At 43.3% G+C, this 15382-nt stretch overlaps 2 protein-coding genes across 2 annotated transcripts in view; one reads left to right on the plus strand and one right to left on the minus strand.

Moving 5' to 3' along the window:
* The window catches only part of nsun2 (NOP2/Sun RNA methyltransferase 2), a 46389-nt gene extending 41025 nt beyond the window's left edge, over positions 1-5364 (minus strand). The window contains exons 1-2 of the mRNA XM_061882545.1: positions 5096-5364; positions 2702-2859 (exon numbers count right to left, since the gene is read on the minus strand). Coding sequence (XP_061738529.1) covers positions 2702-2859; positions 5096-5227 — 290 coding nt within the window. The 5' untranslated portion in view covers positions 5228-5364. The remainder of the gene's footprint in view (positions 1-2701; positions 2860-5095) is intronic.
* A 419-nt stretch (positions 5365-5783) lies between these two features.
* Positions 5784-10748, plus strand: srd5a1 (steroid-5-alpha-reductase, alpha polypeptide 1 (3-oxo-5 alpha-steroid delta 4-dehydrogenase alpha 1)). The gene is made up of 5 exons (XM_061882546.1): positions 5784-6184; positions 7786-7952; positions 10229-10330; positions 10393-10543; positions 10624-10748. Exons 1-5 carry the CDS (start codon positions 5877-5879, stop codon positions 10688-10690), a joined length of 795 nt encoding a protein of 264 aa, XP_061738530.1. The 5' UTR covers positions 5784-5876; the 3' UTR covers positions 10691-10748.
* Positions 10749-15382: the final 4634 nt, after the last annotated feature.

Raw genomic sequence — 15382 nt, forward strand, 5'->3', positions numbered from 1 at the left:
TGTTGTTGTTGTTTCCTGTGTGTAGTGCTTTAGTTCCTGTCCAGCGCTATATTTTGGTGACCTTTCCTGTTTTTGTTGGTGTTCTCCTGGACAAGTCGCCACCTCATCGCAGGGCCAACACAAATAGACAACATTCCCACTCACATTCACACTAGGCCAGTGTTTTTCAACCTTTTTTGAGCCAAGGCACTTTTTTTTATTTAAAAAAAAAAAAATACAGAGGCACACCACCAGCAGAAAAGGTTAAAAAAATGAAACTCCACCAGGTTGTCGTGCCTTATGTTGAGTTTGTTGTTTCCTGTGTGTAGTGCTTTAGTTCCTGTCTTGCGCTCTTATTTTGGTGACCCTTCCGGTTTTGTTGGTGTTCTCCTGTAGCAGCTTCACACCTTCCTTGAGTGCTATTGCCCGCACCAGCTTTCTTTTCGCAATCCAGACTATTTAAATTGTGAGTACGCTATCCTTCTTTGTGGGGACATTGTTGATTGTCATGTACGGATGTGCTTTGTGGACGCCGTCTCCGCTCCACACGCTGTAAGTTTTTGCTGTCGTCCAGCATTCTGTTTTTGTTGACTTTGTAGCCAGTTCAGTTTTACTTTGGTTTTACATAGCCGTACCTATGCTTCAGTGCCTTTTCCTAGCGGGACTTGCCTTTTGTTCATTTTTGGTTGAAGCATTGCATACCTTTTCACCTGCACGCTGTCTCCCGCTGTGCTCAGCATATTGGGATCACGAGAACCATCCAAACCAGTTTTGCGTACGCTATCCTTCTTTGTGGGGACACAGTTGATTGTCATGTCATGTACGGATGTGCTTTGTGGACGCCGTCTCCGCTCTACACGCTGTAAGTTTTTGCTGTCGTCCAGCATTCTGTTTTTGTTGACTTTGTAGCCAGTTCAGTTTTACTTTTGTTTGACATAGCCGTCCCTATCCTTCAGTGCCTTTTCCTAGCTGGACTTGCCTTTTGTTCATTTTTGCTTGAAGCGTTAGATACCTTTTCACCTGCACGCTGTCTCCCGCTGTGCTCAGCATATTGGGATCACGACAAACCATTCTCGATGCGTTCCAACTTCTACAAAGCAATAAACTACCTGCTGCCACCTTCTGATGTGGAGTATTACAAGATTACCCTGCCAAGCTCTACACCGCACAGGCACTAGACAACGGCACATTATTATGATCATTTATTTGCCAAAAAATATTTTTTTGACCAATTAGATGAAGTTGCATAATTTCCGTGTGCCGCGGCACAGTGGGTGAAAATCACTGCACTAGGGACCATTTAGTGTTGCCACTCAACCTATCCCCAGGTGCATGTCTTTGGAAGTGGGAGGGGCCTATCTCTAGGTGCATGTCTTTGGAGGTGGGAGGAAGCCGGAATAGAACCCACGCAGTCACGGGATGAACATGCAAACTCTACACAAAGACCCCGAGCCCGGGATTGAACCCAGGGCCTTCATATTGTGAGGCACATGCAATAACCCCTGATTCACCACACTGCCCCTATGATCATACTTGCCAACTTTGAGACCTCTGATTTCGGGAGGTGGTGGGGTGGAGGCGTGGTTGGGGCAGGGAGCGTGGTTAAGAGGGGAGGAGTATATTTACAGCTGCAATTCACCAACTCGAGTATTTCATATATATTTCATACACATATATATATATATATATATATATATATATATATATATATATATATATATATATATATATATATATATATATATATATATATATATATATATATATATGTATGAAATGCTTGACTTTCAGTGAATTCTAGCTATATATATTTATTTTATTAGATATATATAAATAAAATAAATAGTTGAATTTCAGACGGCACCTATCAAATACACAGTAATAAAACACAGTTGTTCTAACTGTACTGTGCTTGCTGGTTACAAAAAAAAAAAAACAACAACACTTACTTTTCACTATTTCAGTAACCTTTGTTCTGCCATTTGCGTACAGGTGAGCGATCTCTGAATCCGGGAACATCCTTCACGGATTTGTTGTAGACATCCATCCGCAAAGGAAAACGGGATGTTGCTATCAGCATAGCCATCATTGTCTCAGCATAAGTTACACCATCGGGTCTCCAGTTTGCGAGGTGGCCCATAATAGTGGGTTTTGAACGATGCTATGCTGCGGATGCTTTGTGCTTCGCTGACCGTTCATGACTGAGTATATACGTTTGGCCACTGTGTTCAATGGAGAAGTCTGTTCTACAAAATTTACAGGCAACATTCCCCTTCCCCTTCGAACTCTCCTAGATAAACTGAAATTCTTGTTTCCATTCGTTTTGGAACGAATGGTATTTCTTCATTTTGCTCGTCGCCATGGCTGTAACTTCCTCGTTCTTCTGCTTCGTCTCCTTGTGTGTGCAGTTTTGTATTAAAATCTGTAGATGTAACGTGATTGGGCAGGCAAACTGTTTATATAGTGGGAAAGCGGATGTGAAAACAGGCTGTCTCCACTCAGGTCAGCTGTCCGCATGGAGCTAGAGGGGGCGTGGCCTCCAGCTCCGGCTGAATTTCGGGAGAAAATTTCTTCCGGGAGGTTTTGGGAGAGGCGCTGAATTTCGGGAGTCTCCCGGAAAATCCAGAGGGTTGGCAAGTATGCCTATGATGTCGTCATCTAGCGAGTTTTACAACAGCCAATAACTACTTCCCTTTCTGACTGCGGCATTGGCGACACTTACCTCTTGTATCCAGTGATGCGGATGGTGACTGGCAGCGGTTCTCTCATGGCGGCCATAAAATCCTCAAATTCTCCATCCGGCACCAAGCCCAGCTCCTGGTAGTAGTGCTCAAACAGCTTGTTTTCCTTCACAATGTCAGCGTAGCCAGCACCCCAGCCCTGAAACACATGCATTGTTTACACACCCCGTTTCCATATGAGTTGGGAAATTGTGTTAGATGTAAATATAAACGGAATACAATGATTTGCAAATCGTTTTCAACCCATATTCAGTTGAATGCACTACAAAGACAACATATTTGATGTTCAAACTCATAATCTGTATTTTTTTTGCCTATAATATTTAACTTGGAATTTCTTGGCTGCAACACGTGCCAAAGTAGTTGGGAAAGGGCATGTTCACCACTGTGTTACATCACCTTTTCTTTTAACAACACTCAATAAATGTTTGGGAACTGAGGAAACTAAGTGCTGAAGCTTTGAAAGTGGAATTCTTTCCCATTCTTGTTTTATGTAGAGCTTCAGTCGTTCAACAGTCCGGGGTCTCCGCTGTCATATTTCACGCTTCATTATGCTCCAAACATTTTCGATGGGAGACAGGTCTGGAATGCAGGCGGGCCAGGAAAGTACCCGCACTCTTTTTTTTTACGAAGCCACGCTGTTGTAACACTTGACTTGTTGAAATAAACAGGGGCGTCCGAGATAACGTTGCTTGGATGACAACATATGTTGCTCCAAAACCTGCATGGACCTTTCAGCATTAATGGTGCCTTCACAGATGTGTAAGTTACCCATGCCTTGGGCACTAATACACCCCCATACCATCACAGAGGCTGGCTTTTGAATTTTGCGAATATAACAATCCGAATAGTTATTTTCCTCTTTGTTCTGGAGGACACCACGTCCCCCGTTTCCAAATATAATTTGAAATGTGGACTCGTCAGACCACAGAACACCTTTCCACTTTGCATCAGTCCATCTTAGGTGAGCTCGGGCCCAGCCAAGCCGGCGGCGTTTCAGGATATTGTTGATAAATGAGTTTGGCTTTGTATAGTAGAAATTTAACTGGCACTTACAGATGTAGTTACTGACAGCGGTTTTATGAAGTGTTCCTGAGCCCATGTGGTGATATCCTTTACACACTGATGTCGGTTTTGATGCAGTACCGCCTGAGGGATCAAATGTCCGTAATATCATCGCTTACGTGCTGTGATTTCTCCAGATTCTCTGAAGTGTTTGATGATTTTACGTACCATAGATGGTAAAATCCCTAAATTCCTTGCAATAGCTCGTTGAGAAATGTTGTTCTAAAATTTTTCGAATATTTGCCTACAAAGTGGTGACCCTCTCCCCATCCTTGTTTGTGAATTACTTAGCATTTCATGGAAGCTGCTTCTATACCCAATCAAGGCACCCACCTGTTCCCAATTAGCCTGCACACCTGTGGGATGTTCGCCCTCCCGGTAAAAATTTGAGATGCCACCTCAGTAGAAGCATTTAAGTCTCACCTTAAAACTCATTTGTATACTCTAGCCTTTAAATAGACTCCATTTTTAGACCAGTTGATCTGCCGTTTCTTTTCTTTTTCTCCTATGTCCCACTCTCCATTGTGGAAGGGGTCCGGTCCGATCCGGTGGCCATGTACTGCTCGCCCGTGTATCGGCTGGGGACATCGCTGCGCTGCTGATCCGCCGCCGCTTGGGATGTTTTCCTGCTGGCTCCGCTGTGAACGGGACTCTCGCTGCTGTGTTGGATCCGCTTTGGACTGGACTCTTGCGACTGTGTTGGACGGGACTCTCGCTGCTGTGTTGGATCCGCTTTGGACTGGACTCTTGCGACTGTGTTGGATCCATTATGGATTGAACTTTCACAGCATCATGTTAGACCCGCTCGACATCCATTGCTTTCCTCCTCTCCAAGGTTCTCATAGTCATCATTGTCACCGACGTCCCACTGGGTGTGAGTTTTCCTTGCCCTTATGTGGGCCTACCGAGGATGTCATAGTGGTTTGTGTTGTGGTTTGTGCAGCCCTTTGGGACACTAGTGATTTAGGGCTATATAAGTAAACATTGATTGATTGATTGATATAAGTGTTTGATGAGCATCCCTCAACTTTTTCAGTATTTATTGCCACCTTTCCCAATTTCTTTGTCACGTGTTGCTGGCATCAAATTGTAATGATTATTTGCACACACAAAAAATGTTTTATCAGTTTGAACATCAAATATGTTGTCTTTGTAGCATATTCAACTGAATATGGGTTGACAATGATTTGCAAATCATTGTATTCTGTTTATATTTACATCTAACACAATTTTCCAATTCATATGGAAACGGGGTGATTTAGCTCTGACAGTAATGTTTATGTATTGCATGAAGTGATTGAGTGACTTACTGGCATGTCTCTGTGGTCTCTGCCTGCTGGAGGTGGGTTCTTTTGCCTCTGTCTGCTTCTTTTCCCCATTCTGGAGAAGAGCACGCCTTTGGAGGATGTTACACGGGTGAGAGTGTTTAGAGCACACAGCATAAATGTGTGAGCACAAGTGGGCGAGAAGATGAACGTAAAGGCAGCAGTCAGCGGCTAAAATGAAATTTTATTCCCCCAAGCATGTAGCCACTGACGCATGTGGATTAGGACCAGTCGCAGCCTCCCCTGAGTGTGCCTGTAATAAATACAGTATAGCGTGCGGGAATATTGTAAAGCCTCAAACATTTATTATCCTCATAAACAGTGCGTGGCTAATTAGAAACTACTGGTTGTATTCAAGAAGTATCTATGTTTACTTTTGCACGCCCACGAGAAATGGGTTTGCATTTATAGACAGGCAAATCTTTAGACATACGGCAAATGTGAACTGATATAAAAATACAGAAATGTATTAAACGTGTTTTTTTTCATACAAAAACATGTATTCACGTGTTATTTTCGTGTTACTTTTTTTAACAATGGTGTTTTATTTTGTGGTTAACATTGCATTTATTGAATGACGGTGTGTAAAATGATAGTGGTAATACCGCACAATGTGATTGGCTGATGAAATGAGACGTGACATATGATCAAGCGATATGATTGGTTGTTTCCGGCCAAGACCCGCCTTCTTTTCCAGTCTGACTACTTTCTCCTTGAGGCTCACTTTTTTTGTTTACTATTGTTTTTGTCCCCCGTCACCGCCGTAATGGACAGTCTCCTTCGGGCAATATTCTCTTCGGAGGAGAAAGAGCAGCACTTATTGAACTGCATGGCGTACGTCATGCTTGTAATGGCAGCCTGCACATTTGTGGCTCTGCTCTCTCAGAGCGTGCCGTACGGACGATACTCCGGAGGCAAGGGCTTCCCAGTCCACGTCAAGTTTGCTTGGTTCGTGCAGGAGCTGCCGGCCTTCCTGCTGCCGGTGTGTCTGCTGCTGTGGACGTCTGCTGCCAGAACATCTCTGCTCGCCAACCAGCTGCTCATCGCCATGTATTTGTGCCACTATGCACAGAGGTATGTGCAACACTCTGATCACCCACTCCTGCTTGTGCACCTGAATGCACCACCGTTGCATTTAGCACAGGGGTCTCAAACTCAATTTACCTGGGGGCCACTGGATGCAAAGTCTGCCAACCGCATGCCAAAACATGCCAATACGGACTTTTTAGTTTACTAAATTACAATTTTAAATTTCCCGGGAGTTTCGTCTTGAAAACGTCGTGTAATGATGACGTATATATATATGGCACAGTGGTAGAGTGGCCGTGCGCAACCCGAGGGTCCCTGGTTCAATCCCCACCTAGTGCCAACCTCGTGTCCCTGAGCAAGACGCTTCACCCTTGCTCCTGATGGGTGCTGGTTAGCGCCTTGCATGGCAGCTCCCTCCATCAGTGTGTGAATGTGTGTGTGAATGGGTAAATGTGGAAGTAGTGTCAAAGCGCTTTGAGTACCTTGAAGGTAGAAACGCACTAAACAAGTAGAACCCATTTATCGTTTATTTATTTATATATATATATGTATGTATGTATGTGTATATATAATATATATATTTATGTGTCTATATATATATATATTATGTATATGTGTGTATATATATATATATATAATATGTATATGTGGCCCTGCGATGAGGTGGCGACTTGTCCAGGGTGTACCCCGCCTTCCGCCCGATTGTAGCTGAGATAGGCGCCAGCGCCCCCCGCGACCCCGAAAGGGAATAAGCGGTAGAAAATGGATGGATGGAATATGTATATGTGTATATATATATATATATATATATATATATATATATGTGTGTATATGATGACCTATGGTCATGAGCTTTGGGTCATGACCGAAAGGATAAGATCACGGGTACAAGCGGCCGAAATGAGTTTCCTCCGCCGGGTGGTGGGACTCTCCCTTAGAGATAGGGTGAGAAGCTCTGCCATCCGGGAGGAACTCAACGTAAAGCCGCTGCTCCTCCACATCGAGAGGAGCCAGATGAAGTGGTTCGGGCATCTGGTCAGGATGCCACCCGAACGCCTCCCTAGGGAGGTGTTTAGGGCACGTCCAGCTGGTAGGAGGCCACGGGGAAGACCCAGGACACGTTGGGAAGACTATGTCTCCCGGCTGGCCTGGGAACGCCTCGGGATCCCCCGGGAAGAGCTAGACGAAGTGGCTGGAGATAGGGAAGTCTGGGCTTCCCTGCTTAGGCTGCTGCCCCCACGACCCGACCTCGGATTAGCGGAGGATGATGGATGGATGGATGGATGACTATATGTGTGTGTATATGTATTTATATAAATGTGTATATATACCGGTATGTATGTGTGTGTGTGTATGTGTATGTATATATATATATATATATATATATATATACATATATATATACATACATACATACATAATAAATATATATATATATATAAATATGTATGTCTATGTATACACATAATTCTTTGATCGCAGGTAGAAGTTTGTTTTCATCTTTAATAAGTGTACAGTAAACTATATTTAATAGTTGTACATTGAAGTTATTGTTCCTTTCCACATGAGACAGGATCATGTCTGCTTGATCCAAGTTCACTTGTGTCTTCTTATAAAACTTTTCCTTTCTCTGGTTTGTCCCACAGATCACTGGTTTATCCATTCTTTATACGTGGAGGTAAACCAACACCCTTTGTGTCATTTGTCCTGGCCACCATGTTCTGCACGTACAACGGCTTCATGCAGATCAGATATCTGAGTCACTACGCACACTATCCTTCAGACTGGATCACACGACCCTGCTTCCTCGCAGGTCAGTGCAGATAGTAACTATTGGACTATCCTGCAGACTGGATCACGCCACCCTGCTTCCTAGCAGTCACATTTAGTTGCTTGACTTGTCTTTTTAGCAAAGTGATAATTTTTAGCTCACTCATGGTAGCTGTTGGTTTCCTAGCTTTGTCACATTCAATATTCAATAGTGTCAAGTATTCACTTTCCAAGTCAAATATTTAGTTATTTCGAGCATGATAACTTTTAGTGTTTTCACGTGACATTACGTTAGCATTTGAACACGCAAGTTTTTCTGCCTATTTTGTAAGTATACACCTCAGTTAAGTATTTTTTTATTTTAACATGGTAACTATTAGTGTTGCATGTTACAATGCTAGCTTTTGTATTTATTTCACAGCGGCACAATTAAGACTCATATTTTGTTACTTGACTCTATCTGGTTAGCCTGCTAACTGCTAGCTTTCCTTTAGCTCATTTTGCTGCTATACACATAAGAGTCCTATCTTTTGTTAGTTGACTCTGTCTTGTTAGCATGCTACTGATAACATGCTAGCTCCATCCATCCATATACTTCCGCTTATCCGAGGTCGGGTCGCGGGGGCAGCAGCCTAAGCAGGGTTGCCCAGACTTTCCTCTCCATAGCCACTTCATCCAGCTCTTCCCAGGGGATCCCGAGGCGTTCCCAGGCCATAGTCTTCCCAACGTGTCCTGGGTCTTCAACATGGCCTCTTACCGGTTGGACGTGCCCTAAACACCTCCCTCGGGAAGCATTCGGTTGGCATCCTGACCAGATGCCCGAACCACCTCATCCGGCTCCTCTCCATGTGGATGAGCAGCGGCTTTACTTTGAGTTCCTCCCGGATGGCAGAGCTTCTCACTATCTCTAAAGGAGAGACCCACATGGCGGAGGAAACTGATTTCGGCCGCTTGTACCCGTGATCTTGTTCTTTCGGTCATGACCCAAAGCTCATGACCATAGGTGAGGATGGGAACGTAGATCAACCGGTAAATTGAGAGCTTTGCCTTCCGGCTCAGCTCCTTCTTCACCACAACGGATCGGTACAACGTCCGCATTACTGAAGACACCGCACCGATCCACCTGTCGATCTCACCATCCACTCTTCCCTCACTCGTGAACAAGACTCCTAGGTACTTGAACTCCTCCACTTGGGGCAGGGTCCCCTCCCCAACCCGGAGGTGGCACTCCACCCGTTTCCGGGCGAGAACCATGGACTCGGACTTGGAGGTGCTGATTCTCATCCCAGTCGCTTCACAGTCGGCTGCGAACCGATCTAGTGAGAGCTGAAGATACCGGCCAGATGAAGCCATCAGGACCACATCATCTGCAAAAAGCAGAGAACTAATCCTGCAGCCACCAAACCGGAACCCCTCAACGCCTTGACTGCGCCTAGAAATTTTGTCCATAAAAGTTATGAACAGAATGGGTGACAAAGGACAGCCTTGGCGGAGTCCAACCCTCACTGGAAACGGGTCCGACTTACCGCCGGCAATGCGGACCAAGGTCTGACACTGATCGTACAGGGAGCGGACCGCCACAATCAGACAGTCCGATACCCTGGAGAGGAGGCTACGCCAGATAGTCTAACCTCGGATTCAGGAGGAACGGTGTGGTTTTCGTACTGGTCGTGGAACTGTGGACCAGGTCTATACTCTCGGCAGAGTCCTTGAGGGTGCGTGGGAGTTTGCCCAACCAGTCTACATGTGGACGACGAGTTGAGTTTATACCAAAAAGTTCTATTTTGGTTTCATCTGACCACATGACATTCTCCCAATCCTCTGCTGTATCATCCATGTATCCATTTTGGTATAAACTCAACTCGTGGTGTTTGGAGGAAGAAGAATACTGAGTTGCATCCCAAGAACACCACACCTACTGTGAAGCATGGGGGTGGAAACATCATGCTTTGGGGCTGTTTTTCTGCTAAGGGGACAGGACGATTGATCCGTGTTAAGGAAAGAATCGTGAGATTTTGAGCCAAAACCTCCTTCCATCAGTGAGAGCTTTGAATGGTTGACCAAATACTTATTTTCCACCTTAATTTACAAATAAATTCTTTAAAATTCCTACAATGTGATTTTTTTTTCACATTCTGTCCCTCACAGTTGAAGTGTACCTATGATGAAAATTACAGGCCTCTGTCATCATTTTAAGTGGGAGAACTTGCACAATCGCTGGCTGACTAAATACTTTTTTGCTCCACTGTATGTGTTTTGGTGTTCTTCTGGACCCCGGAATGCAGAGGTTTCAGGCAAAATGGCTTCCATTGTTTCCAGGATCTGTCCTATGGTTGCTTGGCTGGCTGATGAATCTGCACTCTGACCACATCCTGAGGACCCTGAGGGCCCCCGGAGAGAGCCACTACAAGGTCCCTAAAGGTCAGGCAAGATGATGGCTGAGTAGCACGCAGACGACAACATGGAAGTGACGATGTTGGCAGGTGGAATGTTTGAGTACGTGTCCGGAGCCAACTTCCTAGGCGAGATACTGGAGTGGGCCGGCTTCGCTCTGGCGGGCCAATCGCTGCAGAGCGCCGCCTTCGCCGTCTTCACCGCAGTGGTCCTCAGGAGCAGGGCTGTGGACCACCACAGGTAAGAAGAAGGTTTTTCACCATTAATAGATTATATTTTTTTCACCATTAATAATTTATGATAATTTTTGCTCCATGCAGATGGTACCTTGAGAAGTTTGAAGACTACCCAAAAACCAGGAAGGCTTTAATCCCATTTTTCTACTAGAAAACCTATTTTACAAGCAGTAATATATATATATATATATATATATATGTATATATATATATATATATATATATTTTTTTTTTTTTTTTTTTTTTTTTTTTTTTTTAATCGACGTGTGTGTGTGTGTGTGTGTGTGTGTGTGTGTGTGTGTGTGTGTGTGTGTATATATATATATGTCAATAAAAAAAATATGTATATATGTCAATTTAAAAAAAAAAATATATATATATATATACACACACACACACACACACACACTGTGTTTACTTGTTTGTGACATGTGCGATAGTAGCACTTGTGCAGAGTGTCTACTTGTGTGTGATATCATGTGTGATACAAGCAGTAATGCAGAGAGTTAACTTACAGTAAGTGTGATATCATGGAAGATAGTAGCAGTCCTGCAGAGTGTTTACTTGTGTGTGATATCGTGTGATACAAGCAGTAATGCAGAGAGTTAACTTACAGTAAGTGTGATATCATGGAAGATAGTAGCAGTCCTGCAGTGTGTTTACTTTAGTGTGATATCATGCGCAATCGTAGCAGTCCTACAGAGTGTTTACTTGTGTGCTATAATGTTCGATACAAGCAGTCCTGCAGCGTTTTTACTTGTGTGTGATATCATGTGCGATACAAGCAGTGTTGCAGTGTTTACTTTTGTGTCATATCATGTGCGATACAAGCAGTTCTGCAGAGTGTTTACTTGTGTGATATCACGCAAGATAGTTGCAGTCCTGCAGAGTGTTTACTTGTGTGTGATATCATGTGCGATAGTAGCAGTCCTGCAGAGTGTTTACTTGTGTGCTATAATGTTCGATACAAGCAGTCCTGCAGCGTTTTTACTTGTGTGTGATATCATGTGCGATAGTAGCAGTCCTGCAGAGTGTTTACTTGTGTGTGATATCATGTGCAATAGTACCAGTCCTGCAGAGTGTTTACTTTTGTGTCGTATCATGTGCGATACAAGCAGTTCTGCAAAGTGTTTATTTGTGTGATATCATGCAAGATAGTTGCAGTCCTGCAGCGTGTTTACTTTGGTGTGATATCATGTGCGATACAAGCAGTCCTGCAGAGTCTTTACTTGTGTGTGATATCATCCAAGATAGTAGCAGTCTTGCAGAGTGTTTACTTGTGTGTGATATCATGTGCGATAGTACCAGTCCTGCAGAGTGTTTACTTGTGTGTGATATCATGTGCAATAGTACCAGTCCTGCAGTGTTTACTTTTGTGTCGTATCATGTGCGATACAAGCATTTCTGCAAAGTGTTTATTTGTGTGATATCATGCAAGATAGTTGCAGTCCTGCAGCGTGTTTACTTTGGTGTGATATCATGTGCGATACAAGCAGTCCTGCAGAGTTTTTACTTGTGTGTGATATCATGCGCGATAGTAGCAGTGCTGCAGAATGTTTACTTGTGTGCTATAATGTTCGATACAAGCAGTCCTGCAGCGTTTTTACTTGTGTGTGATATCATGTGCGATAGTACCAGTCCTGCAGAGTGTTTACTTGTGTGTGATATCATGTGCGATACAAGCAGTTCTGCAAAGTGTTTACTTGTGTGATATCATGCAAGATAGTTGCAGTCCTGCAGCGTGTTTACTTTGGTGTGATATCATGTGCGATACAAGCAGTCCTGCAGAGTCTTTACTTGTGTGTGATATCATGTGCAATACAAGCAGTGCTGCAGAGTGTTTACTTGTGTGTGATATCATCCAAGATAGTAGCAGTCTTGCAGCGTGTTTACTTGTGTGTGATATCATGTGCGATACAAGCAGTCCTGCAGCGTCTTTACTTGTGTGTGATATCATGTGCGATAGTAGCAGTCCTGCAGAGTGTTTACTTGTGTGTGATATCATGTGCGATACAAGCAGTCCTGCAGCGTCTTAACTTGTGTGTGATGTCATGCGCGGTACAAGCAGTCCTGCAGAGAGGGTTTACTTGTGTGTGATATCATGTGTGATACAAGCTGTCCTGCAACATGTTTACTTGTGGTGTGTGTGTGTGTGTGTGTGTGTGTGTGTGTGTGTGTGTGTGTGTGTGTGTGTGTGTGTGTCATGTGCGATACAAGCAGTCCTGCAGTGTCTACTTGTGAGTGATATCATGTGCGATACAAGCAATCTCGCGGCATCTTTACTTGAGGGATATCATGTGCGATACAAGCAGTCCTGCAGCATGTTTACTTATGAGTGAGATCATGTGCGATACAAGTGTCTCCCAACACTCCCCACTACTAAACAAGACAAGATGTGTGAGTTGTTTTGATATGATATCAAATCACTGTTGGTATGGGTCAATACTCAAGGCTCCAATATAACAGAAGTGGGAGAAGTTTCTATCGAGACACCACTCATTGTTTTTTTAAATCTTAAAATTATCCTTTTTTTTTTCTTTTTTTTTTAGCAGTCATGCAGCCTTCTTTCTTTTGTAGAGTTGCAAGGTTAAAGTGAGCAACTATTGCAAGCTGTGTAGGAGTGTTGGTAAAGCTCACAGTGGTGTGTCAACATGTACTTTACTATTAGGAAGTGAAGAGTCCTTGAAGCTACCGTATTTCTTTGAATTGCAGCCGGGTATATAGTATGCGCCTGACTAGAATTACTGCCGGGTCAAACTTGTTTCGCAAAATATTATTTTTATTAGTGCATGTCTAGAATTTCCGTCGGGACAAACTCGTTTCGCCAAATAATTAGCATATGCCTAGAATTTCCGCCGGGTCAAACTCGTCACGTCACGAGTGACACTTCACCTGTCATCATTTTCAAAATGGAGGAGGCTGATTTCATTTATTTGAAATTGCATAAAGGGAAGAAGATTAAGAGCTATTCAGTAGGATTCAAGGTCCAAGCTATTGAATATGCTAAAAAGAACAGTAAGCAGCCATGTTTTATTAATATACCGTAGCTGCGTGTGTCAAAACTGAGTCATTAAATGACTCCCGCCTCCTGGTGGTAGAAGGCGCTAGTGATCCTTCTTGCGACTACTCGGCTGCAGAAGAAGTGACAACAAGCAGCAAGAAAGAGCAGCGATCGTTTATTTTTTCCTCTCGCTTGCACTTTTAACATGGAGGATTACATATCTAAAGCAAAACAGTTTTCTAAACTGGACTTTCAATCGAAGCAGGCGGTAATAAAGGAAGATTTCCATCGAGACGGAGAGACTTTTAAAACTGAAGGAAGACTTCTATAAACAAGTTATCGATGCTTTTGATCACAAGGAGCTGCGCATGGACTTCATTTATAAGTAAAGGTAAGACCATAATAACTTTTTTTTTAATTAAATGTGCATTTCATGATGGTATCCTTACATCACACTCAAATTTTTAGGCGCAGGCATACATTTACCGCATGCCTTTGGTAAGTGCCGAAGTGAGAATAGGTTTTAAATTAATAAGCGCCCAGGCGGTAGTTTAAGGAAATACGGTAGTTACAATGTTTGACTTTGTCTTTACTGCCACCTTCAGGACTGGAATGGAACTTCCCTTAGGGCAACATAACATCTTTTTAAAGGCGTTTTTTTTACATGTACTGTGTGTTTTTTCATATTCAAAGCCTCTCCTGGTGGATTCTGTTGTTATTTTATGCTTGCACAACTTCTCAGATGCAATATGTTATTTAGTGTGCATAGCAGACTTTTCTTGTGTTTGTACCTCAACAATCTCAAGTTTACTCAACACCTTTGGGAGTGGAAAAGACGAGTCAAAGGCCTCACATTCATATTTGTGTATGTGACCTGGTCATGTGACCTGGTCATGTGACGAGCGTAAAAGTGTAACTACCTCCAACTTGATACTTCAGTAGCCTGTTTTCAACCTCCTAACTCAGCCGCCGTGCCTGACATGAACGACGTGCCCTGAACGCATCACTCATTCTAGAAAGGGAATGTTTGTATGTATGTATGTGTGTGTGTGTTATTATATATACAAACCCTGTTTCCATATGAGTTGGGAAATTGTGTTAGATGTAAATATAAACGGAATACAATGATGTGCAAATCCTTTTCAACCCATATTCAGTTGAATGCACTACAAAGACAACATATTTGATGTTCAAACTCATAAACTTAATTTTTTTTTTGCAAATAATAATTAACTTAGAATTTCATGGCTGCAACACGTGCCAAAGTAGTTGGGAAAGGGCATGTTCACCACTGTGTTACATCACCTTTTCTTTTAACAACACTCAATAAACGTTTGGGAACTGAGGAAACTAATTGTTGAAGCTTTGAAAGTGGAATTCTTTCTCATTCTTTTTTTATGTAGAGCTTCAGTCGTTCAACAGTCCGGGGTCTCCGCTGTCGTATTTTACGCTTCATAATGCGCCACACATTTTCCATGGGAGACAGGTCTGGACTACAGGCGGGCCAGGAAAGTACCCACACTCTTTAACTACGAAGCCACGCTGTTGTAACATGTGGCCTGGCATTGTTTTGCTGAAATAAGCAGGGGCGTCCATGAAAAAGACGGCGCTTAGAGGGCAGCATATGTTGTTCCAAAACCTGTATGTACCTTTCAGCATTAATGGTGCCTTCACAGATGTGTAAGTTACCCATGCCTTGGGCACTAATGCACCCCCATACCATCACAGATGCTAGCTTTTGAACTTTGCGTCAATAATAGTCTGGATGGTTCGCTTCCGCTTTGGTCCGGATGACACAATGTTGAATATTTCCAAAAACAATTTGAAATGTGGACTTGTAAG

This window comes from Nerophis ophidion, linkage group LG21 (assembly GCF_033978795.1).
Source record: "Nerophis ophidion isolate RoL-2023_Sa linkage group LG21, RoL_Noph_v1.0, whole genome shotgun sequence".
In the NCBI taxonomy this organism is placed as follows: domain Eukaryota; kingdom Metazoa; phylum Chordata; class Actinopteri; order Syngnathiformes; family Syngnathidae; genus Nerophis; species Nerophis ophidion.